Raw genomic sequence first — 16,987 nt, forward strand, 5'->3', positions numbered from 1 at the left:
TAGTCATTATCAAAGAAACGTGCTATGGAGACATGTTGTACCTGAAATCAATAAAACATCATCCTCCACTTTAATGAAGTCCTTGTTCTCCTGTGATGGATGTGGTCCGGTGCCATGTGAGCCGCTTTGGCTGAGGTGCGTCGTGCGTCAGACAGGATGTGGCTCCTCTCTCCCTCTCCCTCTCTCTCTCTCTCTCTCTCTCCTCAGTTCAGTTATAAGAAGAGACACCTCCTCCCTGCTGATCCCGTTAATTTGCCTCCCTCACCACCTCCCCCCTCCTCCTCCGCAACCCCGCGTGTTGCCCCCTCTCGGTGCAGTCTCCTTCCCATGCAGCCGAGCCGGAGCTGGATGTCCCGGACACTTGCTGCTGCTGCTGCTGCTGCTGCGCCTCCTCTGGCACCGAGCAGAGGACGTTGAGGAGCAGGAGAATCCGCGGGAGGCACATGGTGAGAACTGGTGATTTATCTTATCCTCTCTCTCCTCGGAAATGTTCCCTCTTGGCTCAGGCGCGCGGAGAAGCTCGGGTGCTGCTGGTGAAGTTCATGTCTGCGCGTAAAAGAGGCGCAGCGGGTTCGAGTTCAGCGGCGGTTTTGTGACTGAAAACAGAAAATTCAAAGTTATGTATCAATGCAAAAATGTGCGTTAAGATAAATTGTATTAGAGGAGGATTTAGGAATAAGTGAAGTGGGTCCTGTAGCCGGATTTAAGAAATGGAAGAAGTGTCCTGGAATTTGTTCTGTTGTTGCAGCTCAACTTATCCTGAGAAATTCAGCCTTTAGACTTTATAACAAACAAGTGTCCTTATTTCTTGTAATAATTCTTATTATATAAAGACATTTTGAAGTTAAGTGTAATGTATTTAACAAGACTTTTAAACTTATCAAACCTCAGGCCGAGTGGACACGTTTACTTTAATCTCATTTATGAAATTAAATATCCTTTATAAATTAATTCCCTTACAAATCATAGAAGCTTTAATTTCAAATTGACTTTTTCAATTTAAAAACCAGGGCTGTGTTTGAACTCTGATATTTTCCCACCCAGTCACTGCGTGTTGCCGCCGGGATTACCCCTCCTTTACTATGATATATCATATTTAACCACGTGAGAATAGATTTCTGTCTTTTGTTTCCTTCTGTTGTGGATCAAATAAAAAAAACAAATTCTAAAACACAAATTCTGAGCCTCGCTCCATAATATCAGAGTTTTTAAATTAGCTCCACTGATCTTGGAATAATTTCATCTAAATCCAAACACATGCAGCTAATTATCAATATTATTATTTTACAAAAGAATCAGATTGAAGTCGTTTGATTTGGCTGCGATAGCTTCACTCTGTAAATATTATCGTTGCTGCAGCAGAGAGCTCGTCGACTCTCCGCTGCCTAATAAGAGCAATTAGCTGCAGATTGCTTGTAATTAGTCTGTTGCGGGCTCCTGCCAAAGTAATCACTCTAAACATGACTAACATTTCATGCTTAATCAACCGTGGCAACGCGAATCATTATTCCCAGCTCCAGTAAACGCAGCATCCGCAAAACCTGCGGGCTGTTTAGTGTTTTAAAAAAAAAGAAAAGAGGGTCTGTGTGCGGTTAATTAGTTTTGTTAAGTTCCCTCTGCAGCTCTTGAATCCCAGAGAAAATACACAGTGTTTCCCCAAGTAGATAATTTTACTCCTTTCAATTTAGCCAAGGTGAATTTTTATTTATTTCTTTTTGCATTTGAGGCCTTTTAATGCATTAGTGGAAATCAATTAAATCATAATTTTTTGTATTTCTCTTAATAATCCCATGATTGTGTTTAGTAAAAAAAATAAAATAAACAGACATAAAATAATAATAGATTTTCTATAATTATTTCATATTGTCACCGCCTGTTCTTCTTCATCATCATTAACCTGCCCTGTGACACCGGGTGGATTCAATTGTCACAACCACAGGCCTCACTTTTATTTCCATCACGCACCGGGGGTTGTCTTTGGCGCGGCCGCAGCCCAGCATCACAATGATTTCATTTCCATCTGTTTTTCAATATCAACATGTGAAGCTGGGGCCGCGCAAGAAAAGAAAGAAAGAGAGAAAGACTCCTGCCAACTTGTATGAGGCTATAAAGAGGAGGAGGAGGAGGAGGAGGAGGTGGAAGAGGAGGAGGAGGGGTGGACAGGAAACTTAAATATCAAGTGGGTGACATGTGTTTTCTTATTCAAAAAAAAAAAAAAAAATGAAGCAAGCAGCGTTCATGGGTCAACGCAGAGGCAGAGGCGCAGTGTGCATGTACCCGTGGAGGTGCAGTCGGCCCCCAGGGGCCCCCCCCAGCACGTTCACCAGGTCTAATGGCGATGCGAGCTTGAAGGACACAGGCCTTTATCTAAAGATACAAGCAGCGATAATCCATTTTGTGCTTGTGTGTCTGTTGCTTCCACCTTCTGGGCTGCCCCACTAAAATTAGATTATTACACCTAAAAGCGAGCTTCTGGAATCTGCCCCATGTGGACTAACACACACACACACACACACACACACACACACACACACACACACACACACACACACACACACACACACACACACACACACACACAACTGTGCGGACAGGAATGCAGTTTGGGAATACAGACCGCATACGTAGCCTCTCTCTTCTCCCCCAGTGTTGTATTTCTGACCGGCTGAGGACAATTGCAAATTAACAAAGGTGTCAGTGCGGTAACATGCGCCAACAGGTGCCTTGGTCTGGCTTCAAACACGCGGGCTTTAAGAGAGAGCTCATATAATTGATCATATTTATTTAAAGTCTTGGAGCAGAGCTGCAACGCGGAACCCTGGAAAATCTTCCCAGCGACTATCAACCGGATACAAAACTCTCTTCACGCTGTTTATTTATACAGAAACCACAACTTTTGAAGTCATCGGGAAGTCGTGGAGCGATTGGAGTTTTAAAATGTTTGTCTCCGTCCTGCTCCGCTCCACTCATGGCTGCTCGAAGCTGCTGGCCATGACGAGGAATGTTAAAATGTGTGAGACGGGCCAAATCCAGCTCATCTGCTCGGCAGAACAGCTCCAGACACAGACAGGCCCACAGCTCCGAAGTGTGAACAGACCATAGCGAGTTAACAGGTAGGAGGAGAGAATACCACTGAGTATAGGTTTTAACAATACAGTTCCACAATTTAAGTCTTAATTTTCTTGCTAAATTACAAGAAATAATGTTTTTTTGCAAAAGAATAAAGCTCTAAAAATGTGACTATGGGTCAAAGACAATGATAAAATCCAACGTTGCTTCAAATTATCTTTTAATTTTGTGTATTTGCTGCCCTTTCCTCTTAGATTCTTGCAGCAAGCTTTCAATATAAGTTATGCAGTCAAGAATACAAAACGTTTTGTTGCTCTTTTACTACCCAACTAATTAGATTTACCTCCCTGATAACCCTATTATTCTTGGAAGGGGGCGAATACTTGTGCAAACAAGTTTTTTCATCAAGTTTTCTTTGGCTTTCGTCTGTTTATCGGCGTCAAAAATCCTCATTCGATCTGTTCAAAGTTGTAAGAATAAAAAAATAGAAAAACCTCCAATTGCACAAATTCTTGAGAAGACATCAACATTTTGACACCTCAATTTCATCAGACGCTGCAAAATGACAACTTAACGGAGGCGGTTTACGTGAGGTAATGTAAACCGTCTCCAGCTTCGAGCACGAACATGAGCGGCGGTCTCCTCGCTCCCCTCTGTTCCACTATGCTGTAAACATGCCCCCAGGTTGTCAGCAAGTATTTTTCCAGCCACTTGCCAGCCAAGCATAGCTGCTTCTAAAGATCACCCGCCGGAGAAGTTGTTGATCTCATCATCCCACTATTTGACTGTGTAAGCTTATTAAAAACGACAGAAATTGCCGCCAAGTTATTCCACTGAAAAAGGCGTAAAGATAATTAATTTTTCTAGATCTCAATTTGTGATTTCCCGGTGCGAAAGAAAAGGGGGATGATGGCCTCTTTTGCACGTTTGCTATTTGTCATCAGTTTTCAGTATCTTAATGAGCGGACTGGTGTAAAATACCCCTGATGTCCGGGTTTTAGATTTTCTCCTCGTCAAACGCCACTTTGCGGGGAATGCCGCTCATCTTCAGCGGGTTCTTCCGATACCCCGGCCGTGTGAATTTATGGAAAGCGGCAGAGAAAAACAGTTGAAACCATATCCGAGGGGTGACAGTAGCGCTGCCAGACAGATGATCCGGTTTCAGGAGAAGAGCGAGTCTGGATTTGGCCCTGGTGGGGCGCATTTAAAACCTCAGGGGCCTCTCTCGGATGAGCCTCCATTTATCAGAGTGGTTGTAATGGGCCAATGTTTAATTAGTCATGTAATGTGACAAAGACAAGAGCAAGTGCTTGTCATGGGTAATGTTAAACAACCTCCCCCCTATTCTCTCCCAGTACAGAACATGATTCACCCACCGCAACCCTGAAGCACTTCCACGCTTACGCTCACTTATCATTCCCCTCCTCGAGTTCTGTAGGTCCGCTCTTCAATCCTCCTGAATCCTCTCATAACCTCTACCCTGCCCATATCCTCCTCTGATACCATCTTCCCCAGAAAAGACATTGCCACCGGATGAAATCAGAGACCCCAATGAATCACCCGATCATCTTAGAAGTCCAGCTTTTTATCAGTGCGTTCAGATTCCCCGCGGGACACGTCTCGACACGTCAGGAATGACCAGCCGAGGCATTCTGGACCCCAGGAATGTGGCTCACGCAGCGGCATCGGGGTCAAAGTCCGACCGCTCATCGCCGCACTTGTTGCTCGTTTCCTGCAGCAAAAGAGTCGCCCGTGGGGTCTGATCTTCCCTTTTTAGACTCAACCAGGTTCAACTGATCCACTTTATTGTCCTTCTGTTTAGGACGTCCAGAACAGAGCGGTTTGTTCCCGGGGCAGCAGAGGGTGTTTGGCCTCCTCACAGGCCCCTCAGAGCTGTGTGGTCCCTGAGGGAAGCCTCATATTTCGGTCGTTGGCTAATTGAGCGGGATGACGAGGCTGCAGAGGCTCTCTGCCCCGTCCTCTCCTACGGGTTTGGTTTATGCAGCCCTGCTGACTTTGCTGTCAGTGTCAAACGCTTGTTAGGACATCATCAATCTCCAAGCAGTTAAGAATATTCCCAGACCAGAATGAAGGGGGCAGGTGATAGATGGACGGGGTGACGGAAGAGCAGGGGGGTGGGGGGGGGAACGTTGCTCGAAAATGCGGAATGGACGTAGTTATTGATGAGAAAATGACAGTCGAAGAAACAAGAATGTGTCCAAAGGAAAAAAATGAAGGTGTAAAGTGTTAAACTTTCTTCGCATGAAAGAAGTGCCTCTAGGGAATGTGCCTCTGGGCTTAGTGTGAGTTATTAGAAATAATAAACAACTGGTTTCCGCAGAAAGTAGATTCATTGTTCGTTGCCAAAATTAACGCTCCCAGCTATGAAATCTTGACAGAGGAATAAATTACTCTCATCAGCGGTTTTAAGGGACGGGAAGGGATTTGTTCGAACTGCGGGCACACACAAGTCCGGGTTTGTCTTCACCGCGGAAGTCTCCATGTAGGGGCTCATGTCGAACACCCATTTTGATCTATAAATCATTTCCCTCCAATCCAGCCGCTAATCTCCCGACTCCTCTTCTTCCCTCCCCTCTTTTTCTCCCTGTCTGTTTTCTCATACCCTCTCTTCTGCTCGATAACCTCTCGCACTCGGCCCCCTCGCTCGCCTGCAGCACTGACCAACGGTAAATGATTTGAAAAGGAGAGCCATAAACGTGATGGATGTGGTCCAGCCCGGGGTTTAGCCCCAGCTGTCGGGCATGTTTTTTGTCATTTCAGACAGACCCGCTGGGTGCGCTGCCCCTTCTTCACCCCCACTCATCCACTCTTTTTTTTCGGGGGGTCGAGGAGAGTTTTTAAGACTGTTGTATTCTTAAGTTCATGAGTTCAAACTGGTGGCTGAGGCTGCTGTGAAGATCGGAGATTACATTTTTACGGGTTGAGATCTTTATTGGCATCGAAAGCCAAAAAGGTGCAGATGAAGGGATGCACTGAGCTGGTATTGTGTGGTTTTAATAAAGACACAGGTGGTCGATCTTAGATTTCCTCTGGCTTTATGTGCGCGTCTTATAAATCAATCAGTTTATGTTTTTTTTATGATCTGGCTCCCATGGTTTTCTCTTTAAAAAATCATCTTTTTTTTCCTCCGCAGGCTCGATGACATGATGTTCCTGCCCTTTTCCCCTCCCCCCTCCACCTCTTTCTTCCCCGTTTTCCTTCTACTCCTCCTCTTCCTCCCTCCATCCCTCGTCTCCTCTTCCCTTTTCCACACCCCGTTGAGCTGGACTTCGCCGCACGACCCCTGCTACCACCTGGACGGCCGTCCGCGTCACTGCCTGTCAGAGTTCATCAACGCCGCCTACGGGGTCCCGGTCAACGCCAGTCACTCACTACAAGGGTCTGACTATGACAGCAATGTCACCACCTTGACGGACCTCCACAACCCTCATAACCTCACCTGCTGGATGGCTCACAGAGGCACTGACATCGGGGAATGGGAGATCACCGTTCCACTGGGCCGTCGCTTTGAGATCACCTATATAAGTCTGCAGTTCTGCCACCAGGGGGAACCATCAGATCCCATCTCCATCTCCATCCTCAAGTCGATGGACTTTGGGCGCACCTGGAGGCCGATGCAGCACTACTCCAGCAACTGCCTCGGAAACTTTGGGCTGCCCTCCCAGACGGTGGCCCAGACCAGGCATCAGGAGACGGAGCCCCTCTGCTCAGACCCTCGCCCCCTGCAGAAGCAGAGGGGTGGCATGGTGCTGGCCTTCTCCACCTTGGACGGGCGACCATCCTCTCCCGATTTCGACCACAGCCACGCCCTCCAGGATTGGGTGACGGCCACAGACATACGCGTCGTCTTCCATCAGGTGTCCAAAGTCGCCAAGACGGGTGGCTCGGACAGAGCGGACGAATCAAAATGGCGCGACAGTCGAGAGGATCACAGAGAAACTGGGCTGCTGAGGTCGAGATCGGGCCACAAGGGCCGTGCTGAAGATCAGGTCAACAAGCTAAACACAGATAGTGCACTGGGATTTTTTGACAGGGAGACAAAACAATCGAGGAACAAAGGAGACAAAGTGGACAAACATGGAAGGAAGGGTCCCGGTAAAGGGTCAGGTCAAGATGAAGATGGACACAATGTGACCAGCAAAGAAGGGGTGGACATTTTTGGCATAGACACGCTCACGTCTTCAAAGAAAGGCGCGAAAGGTAGAGGTCGCGGCCATAAGAAAGAGAATGACCACTGGCTGCCTTGCCCCAATGGCGGCTGTAATTGGACAGTGGAGGGGCGGAGCAGGGGCAACAAAGGGCGGGAACTGAGGAAGAGGAGGAACAATAATTTAAACCTGAGACAAGGTGCCAGGAGTATGCAGGCGGCCATGCCCTCTGTTTTTAACCCTCCTGCCCACGCTCCCCTGGCCCTGTCCGACCTGCAGGTTGGCGGCAGGTGCAAATGTAACGGACACGCCTCTCGGTGCCGCCGGGACGACAAGGGACGGGCGGTATGCGTGTGCGAGCATCACACGGCGGGGCCGGACTGTGACGTGTGTGAGGACTTCCACTTTGACAGACCATGGCACCGAGCTACACCCACGCACCCAAACCCCTGTGTCGGTGAGTCACAAGAACAAAGTAACTTTACATTCAATCAAGCTGCACCAAATTTCACACATTCATAAATATCAGGAGTCAAATATCAAGATCACAATGTTCAGGAAAGTAATGAGAAAAAATGTGTGTTTTCGCCTTTAACATATTCTTTAAAATCCGATAACGATATAACGATAATGATATATTCTGATATTTCGTCCATCTTTATAAAGACTACAACTAAAATTTCACCTAATATGTGACTTTATGGATGAAGCATGCACGATATAGACAAAAGCTTTTTAATATAATGTCACATCTGAACCTGAACTGAAACAAATCAAAACCTTCTTTCTTTCTTGCCATGTCCAGCCTGTGAGTGTAACGGTCACTCAAACAAGTGCCGCTTCAGCATGGAGGTGTTCCAGCAGTCGGGCCGGCGCAGCGGAGGGGTGTGTCAGAAGTGTCGGCACCACACGGCCGGACGCCACTGCCAGTACTGCCAGAATGGATACACCCGCGACCACAGCAAGCCTCTGGACAACCGCAAGGCCTGCCAACGTCAGTAACTACGTGTGTGTGTTTGGGTGGGTGGGTGTGTGTGTGTTTGGGTCAAGGGGGTAAGTGCATTCTTGTTTGTGTGTTTGGGCATAAATATTTTTACTTTACCAATCTGTGTATTCCTGGAAGATAAAGGCAAATCATAGCGTGAGGGACAGTGTTTATGTCTGATAGTCTGAATGCATGTCTCTGTATGCGTGTATGCGTGTGTGTGTGTGTGTGTGTGTCTGTGTGTGTGTCCGAGCGCACACAAGTGTTTATTGGGTGGTTACATTGTGAGACTGGACTGCTATTCCTGTTAGCCGTACGCACACAGAAACACACGGAAAAACACACACCCTGCTGAGCTGCCACCTGTATCCTCCATCGTTACCACCAGTCGGCATGTGCTGTGACCCCCGACCTTTGACTGGTCACATGTCCTAAGTGACTGTGACACTCTGGCATGTGGAAGCCCGACCAACGCGGGCCCAATATATCCAAAGTTAATGGGCACTCTTTGAGCTTGACACGCGTGTCGTGAGGAGAAATGAGCTACGGCTAAACATCCCCGTTGGTTGTGATTTTTATATGCAAACCTGCAAAGTCACGTCCTCGATCACACGGCCCCGGCTTTAATTTATCCAGGCTATTTTTCATCGAGTTACCATTCAGAGGACAGCGCTGATGTGATTACTCATTCTCTCCTGTCGGGTTGTAAGGACTCGTGTAAACATTACGAGAGTGTGAACAGAGCCGCTCGAGTGCGGCTTCCCTTTCTCTGTCTGTCTTCTCTCATCGCGGCCTCATCCGGTGATCGCACTGGTAAATGAAAAGCTTTGCAGTGTAAACCATAGCAAATCCGGGCTGTAATCATTATACAGCAGCACAACGGCCGATGTAAAGGGAGGAAAACAGAGGAGAAATTAATTTAAACACAGGATCGGGCTCCGGCTTGATGGTTTTTAGGCTAAAACCACCAGGAACAATGACGGGAACAAGTCCAGGACTCTGTGATTGTACCGCTCACACAGTTTGGTATGCTGCAAATGTATTAGTGTTGTCAGGAAGCCAAAACAAATCATGTGTTATTCAGTTAATACCCTCGTGGAGGAATTTGTCTCTGTTTACCCATCAGGGAGGCTTAAGAATATCTTTGTCAGTAAAGGTGTTGTGTCTCGCTCAAGGACGCTCCCTCGGGACAGATGCTCGCTGTCATGCAGGATTAAAACTGGGCTCTGCCGTTGATGGACGGCTGCTTTAATCCGACCTGTTGCACAGACCCTGTTTTGTTCTGTGCTCGCAAATTTTTAACACATTTTTTTCGCTTAAAATATCTTCCGCATGTGTTTGCATGTTGTCTTCATCAGGACAACTCAAACCAATGCACTTGCTGAGCTCCATGACTATTTCAGATAACTGAGATATGTTGGGAGGCTAAATTGAGCATCCACATCCTTCTATGAACTGCGAAGACGCATTATTTAATAGCAAGTCAGTTTGACCCTGTAGAACATTTTATCATCTTTCAGCTTATTGTTTTGGTTTTAAGGTTCAAATGCAGGGTGATCATTTATTCACCTCAAATAGTTTTTATGAAGTAAATAAAGTCTTCATGTTTCAAACAAAATCACTGTCACCAACTGTGAGAACGGAATCTCCTCATCACAACTTCTTTCCATTCATTTGGAATGTTCGAGTGACGCACCGAATGTGACACGTAGCTTTAGACCAAACAAGACACTCGGGACAGGAGCCTTCAAACTGTCCACTTTTCTGTTTCTGTGTTTGAGTTTGGAGACGTACGTCTTTGCAGCAACACATTCCACAACCGGAGCATTTGCAAAGTCCATGATGGACGTTATTGCCTCCAATCTCTCTCTCTCCCTGGATCGAGCCTGTTAAGTACAGTGGTCAGGACTAAAGTGCGACTCAATGTCTCTGAGCACATTAGGGCCTGGTCCCACCGTAATGTTGAGGCTGACCAAACTGCAGCCCGACAAGTTAGCAGTTAAAGAAACTAAAGAGTCAACAAGAAGGCGGCTATCGGACATAACAGCTGTGCATTGACAGACATGCATTACAAACTAATCCTAACGTTGCTCTAAGCAGCCTGCTGCATACACAACAAAAACAAATACAACAAAAAAGTAAAACCTCTCCAATGTTTTCTTTATCTTTTGCAGCGTGTCATTGCCATCCCCTGGGAGCAGTGGGCCGCTGGTGCAACCAGACGTCAGGTCAGTGTCTGTGTCGAGAAGGGGTGACCGGCCTCAGGTGCAACCGCTGCGCCCCGGGCTACAAACAAGGGAAGTCCCCTCTACGGCCCTGCATACGTAAGTCTACAGCCAATCAGAATCCTTCAAACTGTCAATCATACACCTTTAAATAGAGACTTTTATGTGCAGGATGGCAGTATTCGTGTCCAGGATATTTTGGGTTCATTTCTGGATAGTGGCATGAAGTGTGATCCATCTTTATATACAGTCTAGAGTAGGTCGCAGATGCTAGTTACTCTCGGCAGTAACCGCTTCCCCCCCCCCCCAAGCCTGAGTCAGGCAGTTGGAGTTGTCTAAACTTAACCAAACATTCCCCTCAGCATCGAATCAGAAAACATGGGTTGTTCGAGAAGGTCGGAGGACTTGTTCATGGATGATGAGCCCGTGTGTTTGATTCCCTTTTAGACTCGCAACACTTTGTTCTCGCTCATGACAAAGTGACCTCATTAATTTCTCCTCCAGCCTCATTTGCTCGTGGCCTAAACGGATCAAACCCTCTATCGAGAGCCCTGATCCTCTATCAAACGGTATCTCATTATAAAAGGGGCCGCGGCGGTCCGGTCTAATTTGGCCCAATCTCCAAGCATGTTCCCTTTTCATCATCCCTGGAGACGGTTTCCATAGCAGCGAGAACATGAGCTGACCACTGCAGGGAAACCTCATCTCCAGCTGATCTGGGATGAGCGTCAGATCAAGTGGATTGTTGCTGCTCTTATCTCCAGCACCGAACCACAGCCCCCGAGCGCTAATCCACGTGCGCTCGCCGGCGGCTAATCGCACAAGTGCCGACAACCACACGGGCCCCAACGCTGCGTAAAGCCCCAATCAGGTGACATAGGAAGCCAGCGGCGACGAGCTTCACACCTGTTGCTTGGCTCGGGATGCCCCCCCGTCACAGGGCCCAGACTCATAACTCTCCTAGTGAAAGGAGTGAGTGAAAGAAAACCTTGTTTGTTTTTACTGCCAGACCATCTCAGGCTATGTATAGCGTCTCTTGCGCCCTCCCAGCGCCGCCACGTCCAACACCACAGCTCCTCCTCTCATCAGACAGACCAAAGGGCACCAAGCACAGCAGCAGCAGCAGTCAGGCTAAACTTAACTAAACTTAAATAAATTTGAGCTGCTATCATGATAGTTACTTATTACACATTATAATTATATAATAATTATAATAAACCTGACTAAACTGGATGAACTTGCAGGAAGAAGGATGACGCGGGAAAAGGAAAATCACTTTTATCCTCTTCACTATTGAAGTTAGCAGCGTCTCTAACTCCACTGAAATAACATGAATATACAAACAGTATTAAAGCCGTTACTACACCAGCTTATGTTTACCTGCCAAATTTCAGTAGTTTGAATATAAAGGAGTTGATGTTATTTCAGCTGCCTTTAAAACACACATCTGAATAAATGATAAACCTTCAATATACATATGAATCATTGAAGGATGAACACACACATAGAAACACACACATATATTTAACTTCTATTAGCTGAGCTACGGAATGTAAATGATAAAGTTGATTTTTCTTAAACAAACTAGTTGATGAACATTAACTAGTTTGTTTAAGAAGATTATGTTTTTACCAAGGAGGTTATGTTAAAAACTACAGGACACAGTTTGGTAAAAAGGATGAAGTTCGGGTCAAGGAATTCAAGTTTAATCAAATTTCAGTACGGATCTGGATCAGGAGGTTGATCTAGGGATTGTGAGATTTTCACTTTCTATAATTCATTGTGTGCAATTTGTTTCAGATCCAAATAAAAATCTAGTGACTTAAAATGTGTTTTCATAAAGGGGACTGATGGGTTTTGGTGGAGGTTCTATTTATTTGTGTTTTTCATGCAGAATTATTTTAGGCAAAGCTTCTTGTGTTTACAGAATATTTACTATTCATAAACCTGATTGTTTATTACATTGTTAAAACATTTAAAGTCTAGTTTTTGTATCGGTGCATCTAAATATTTGAAGCGATACCAGGTCTGTGCAGACATGAGCCCTCGATTTCCTCCTTACGACCTCTCACATACAGAGCGTGTTCCTACTCTACATCCACAAACACACACCGACTTCCTGGCTTTTAAATGTGGTGGGGGGGGGACAGTCAGCTGGACGGGGGTGTAGGGTGTCGCTGGCCCAGTTGTGTCAGCGAGGACAGGACATGGACAGCGTGAGCCCGGTGTTATATGGCTGCACTTTTACAAGAGGCCTGGATAACGTATGTACAGAGCAGCAGGTTGTTCATCTTCCACACACACACACTTCCACACACACACACACATACACAGAGAATCAAACAAACTTTATTAGACTCTGTTCAATGTTCCAGACAAAACCAAACAAGGTGGAATAACTAAAAGTAAAGTTTGTGTCTCTGTGCGCTCAGTGTGAGTCAGTGTGAGTCAGTGTCTGTGTGTGTATCTGGGCCGTAAAAGGACCACACACACAAACAGTCAGTCTGACACTTGCTTATCTTCTGCACAGGCATGTCTCACACACACACACACAGTCATCCGAGCGTAACAAACACACACAGACACACACATGACGGCATCAGCCTGACAGCTTCCTGTGTTTCCCGTCACCTGTCTGAAAGTGTGTTTATGTTTTACAGGAATTCAAGAGGTCGCTCCGACCCCGGCGTACCAGCCTCAGTACAGCATCGGTGAGTAGACGTCCACTGACACTGTCTGTCATTCACATCTTTAAAATAAGTTTTATACCTGATCTCATTACTATGTTTATTCTTGTGCCTAATATCTCTAAATATATTTGTCATATTAAGCTACTTTATTATTATTCCTTATTTTAACAGTCCAATTTAATTCCATGCCAATTTGAGCTTTGAAAGATACGAGAATAAAACATCTGTGTAAGATTCAAACATTTTTTAAATCAATCATTTAAATACGGTGGCCCTGAAGTGCAACTCCCAAAACACAACAACACATGACTTGTGTTTTCTTTGTATTTGTTGTTGTGTTTTCTGATTTGCACTTCAGGGCCATCATCGTCAAAGGGGGAGTTATTGTGTTTCTATAAAGTTGTTGTTGTAATAAAACCTCAACTATTCTAGTGATGGTCGCAACCTGACAGGATAACCTTTATATAATATAATCTATATAATGATTGTATTTAAAAGGCCGCGGTCGACTCTGTTCAAGTGTAATAAAGTTTTCTCGCTCTCTTGACCTTTGACCCTATTGATGTCACATCATGTACAACACACAAATTAAAGCCACTTCAGTGGAATCATATATCAAAACAGGAATCTTCTCTCGCCTCGGGTCACGTTGGTTTTTCTGAACAGATGTGACGTTCGGCGGAGCGGCTGCTTCGCCGCGGCCCCGGCGCGCTGTAGCCGAGCACCTCCTCCTAGTGGCAGCTCCAGGAATGTCCCACCTGCTGCACTCGGGGGTCATCTGTTAGTCACTGGATACTGTGATGACAAATAGAAGCAGCCATATTGTAATTAGGGGAAAAGACATGTGCTGATATGCTCGCTATGAAATGATACCCTCTCATTTGATGCTCCCTCCCTCCCTCTCCCCTCTCTCTCTCAGCGGAGGAGTGTGTTTCATACTGCCAGCCGTCTCAGGTTAAAGTCCGGATGAACTTAGAGACCTATTGTCTCAAGGACTACGGTTGGTGACCTTTTTTATTTGACTTTAAACAACAATGGTAAAACCATTAAACGTATGTTTTGTGTCTGCCTCAGTGCTGAAGGTGCAGGTGAGGGGGATGGAGCGTTCAGGTCCCTGGTGGCAGTTCTCCATCTCAGTCCAAACCGTCTTCCGCACGGGCTCCACCTCCCGCGTCCGCAGGGGCCCCCACTCCCTGTGGGTCCCCGACCGTGACCTCGGCTGCGGCTGCCCCGCCCTCCACGTGGGTCGGACTTACCTCCTGATTGGCGCGGAGGAAGGAGAGCGGGGCTGGGGCCCGGAGGAGAGTCGCCTGGTGGCGGACCGCTCCACTCTGGCCCTCCAGTGGCGGGAACACTGGAGCCCCAAACTCAGGGGCTTCCGGGGGCACGACAAGAGGGGACGCTGCCCCGAGAAGTCCCCCGACAGCCCGCGCAGGGAGCAAGCGAAAGCACAGGAAGGGTACATCCCCCCCCATCTGCTGACGGAGAAAGACACGGACAATGTGGACACACACTCTGTCAAAGAAGACGAGACTCGAACCTTAGCAGAGCCGCACACACACCCTCCCACAGAGGCTGAATCCACAGAGACGACCCCGGCCCCCCCCACCTCGGCCCTGGTCTGCTCCACGACACATCCCGAGTGACGGAGGACTCGACCTTCACCCTTCACCTTTCTGGACGTTTTTCAAAACGAGAATTCGAGAAGAAAAAGCTTTTCCAGCCTTTTTTTTGTTTTTTACATGTTTTTCTGAAGGTTTCAGTAAAAACAGGAAATTATACAGAAAAGCAATTGTTCGAAATCTGATCTAAAATGTGAAGAAACATCTGTTGTGTTTTGTTTTCGGACGGTAAAGGTCAAATTCACGATGGTGCAGCACAAAGCGGTGAAAGGATTTTAATACTTTCTACGACAGAAACGTACAAATTAAAGTCGGACTATATTCTGACAGAAAGGCCGAGCAGTATTTTTCGTCTGATAAAGATTGTTTGAATCATATTTAATTTTAAGATTTCTTTATGTAACATACACAAAACACAATACACACATAAGGGTAAATATTCTACCTCACATTTTCTACACACAGATGTAACCAAAGCTTATTCATAAAGGTGATTTTTCCTTTTTTAAATAAAGATAAGAAGTGAAATCATGTTATATGAATTATTTTCTGCTACGTTTTGATAAAGATTTTACTACAAATACAGCCAACACAATAACTTCTCATTTCTTTCTATAGAAATTTTAAAAATATATAATTTATTGAATTTAAATGAAGAAAATGTTTTAAATTGACAATGAGCATAAAGAACTTTAACATAGTAGATATTTAACATTAAGAGAAAAAAACTATTCTTTTTATAGTTATAGATACATAACCACAATGCAGCTGGTCAATATAATAAGATAAGAAACACTCTGAATACTGTACTAATACTTTGTGAACCAATATTTCACAAATACTAATATTTGATCTCCTTTTTATTTTAGAAACTTTTTCCAGTGTTTATTTGAAAAACAAACTGTACCTGAAATTGTGCTTTGTTACTATGTTCACACAAATTATTTTAATATAAATTTGCTGCTTTTCTTTCACTTTATTTCAGATGTGCATCTATTTTCAGGAATTAGGATAAAAGTACTGCAGCTCTAGGTCACACACACACACACACACACACACACACACACACACACACACACACACACACACACACACACACACACACACACACACACACACACACACACACACACACACACACACACACACACCTTGCTTCCATTCTGTACAATATTTGGGGAAATTGACACTATCTACGATCTGGAACTCGCTGCAGCTGACGCATGAGACCAAACGGGCCTCAGCTGTATTTTCTAACCGGGAATCCTCAGAGACCGAGTCACAGGCCTGGATATGGATCTGAAAAGCATCGGTCTGACCTGTCGTCATGGCTTCTGTTTCCATTTGGGAGCTATGGCGTCATGGCCCCGGGGACCTGCTGGTGCTGGAGGTGTAATGAGACAGATGGAGGAGCTGCGATTTGTGGAGCGGACACGTTGTTTTGGTGGCGAGCGGCTCGGCGATTGGCTGAAGCTGAGGCCGGCGATCGAGAAATGAAAAGAGAAAAATAGACTCGCTGACTGATGAACGCTCAGATGTGTGTGTGTGTGTGTGTGTGTGTGTGTGTGTGTGTGTGTGTGTCAAAGTCAGAAGGATCAAGAACCAGCAGCTTCTTGGGGCCTTTTTTTTTTTTACAGTTTTCACTTTAACAAAGTTGTAAGAATGGAACAGAAGAGTTTTTCTGATTTAATTTATAATCTGGTTGGACAAGAACAAATGTGGTTAAAGCTTTTGTTGGGAAGTAGTAATTTAACATAGGATAATTACATGGAAATTGACTGTAATTGAATTAAATGTGTATCTACAAAAATATATATATATATAACAATTAATTTGTAAAACTGTTAAGTTAAAGGTTGATTTCTGTTACACATACTATTATAATTTATTGCACACTAATTGTACTCATTTAATACAATTTAATTAGAGTAAATCAGACCTACAGCTTTTATATCACGACTTCTATTCATTAATCTAGTGGCCTAATAAAAAACTCTCTGGGTCAAATCTGGCCTCTGGGATCATTTCAATTCAGCTGCAGTTAGTCGGACAGTTTTCAAATCCTGACTTGAAAATGATCAAGCAAATTATTCCTGAGTGTGGACATATGATCGAGAGGATCAATGCTGTGTACGAACAGTGTGAAGCTGCGGAACACGTTGGTGAAATTCCTCATGACGCAGGAACACGGCTCTGAACTGAAGAGCAGCTTGTAAAACCAGAGCAT

General features: G+C 45.4%; 1 protein-coding gene across 2 annotated transcripts; it reads left to right on the forward strand.

Moving 5' to 3' along the window:
• The first annotated feature begins 221 nt into the window (after window positions 1–221).
• On the forward strand, window positions 222–15,345 carry ntn5 (netrin 5). 2 transcript variants are annotated; one of them, XM_035148381.2, is made up of 7 exons: window positions 222–446; window positions 6,224–7,695; window positions 8,044–8,232; window positions 10,398–10,547; window positions 13,109–13,159; window positions 14,058–14,138; window positions 14,213–15,345. In XM_035148381.2, the coding sequence occupies exons 2-7, from the start codon at window positions 6,234–6,236 to the stop codon at window positions 14,782–14,784; spliced, it is 2,505 nt and encodes an 834-aa protein (XP_035004272.2). In that variant the 5' UTR covers window positions 222–446; window positions 6,224–6,233; the 3' UTR covers window positions 14,785–15,345. The 2 variants fall into 2 exon arrangements, with proteins under 2 accessions (XP_035004272.2, XP_035004274.2); XM_035148383.2 differs by lacking the exon at window positions 222–446 and adding an exon at window positions 2,641–3,113.
• Window positions 15,346–16,987: the final 1,642 nt, after the last annotated feature.

Source organism: Hippoglossus stenolepis, chromosome 23, assembly GCF_022539355.2.
Source record: "Hippoglossus stenolepis isolate QCI-W04-F060 chromosome 23, HSTE1.2, whole genome shotgun sequence".
NCBI classification, from domain to species: domain Eukaryota; kingdom Metazoa; phylum Chordata; class Actinopteri; order Pleuronectiformes; family Pleuronectidae; genus Hippoglossus; species Hippoglossus stenolepis.

Coding starts and splice junctions, on each gene's coding strand:
- ntn5 (XM_035148381.2), top strand. CDS start 6,234: ATGATGTTCCTGCCCTTTTCCCCTCCCCCCTCCACCTCTTTCTTCCCC. Junction 7,696..8,043: donor GCACCCAAACCCCTGTGTCG/GTGAGTCACAAG, acceptor TGCCATGTCCAG/CCTGTGAGTGTAACGGTCAC. Junction 13,160..14,057: donor CCAGCCTCAGTACAGCATCG/GTGAGTAGACGT, acceptor TCTCTCTCTCAG/CGGAGGAGTGTGTTTCATAC.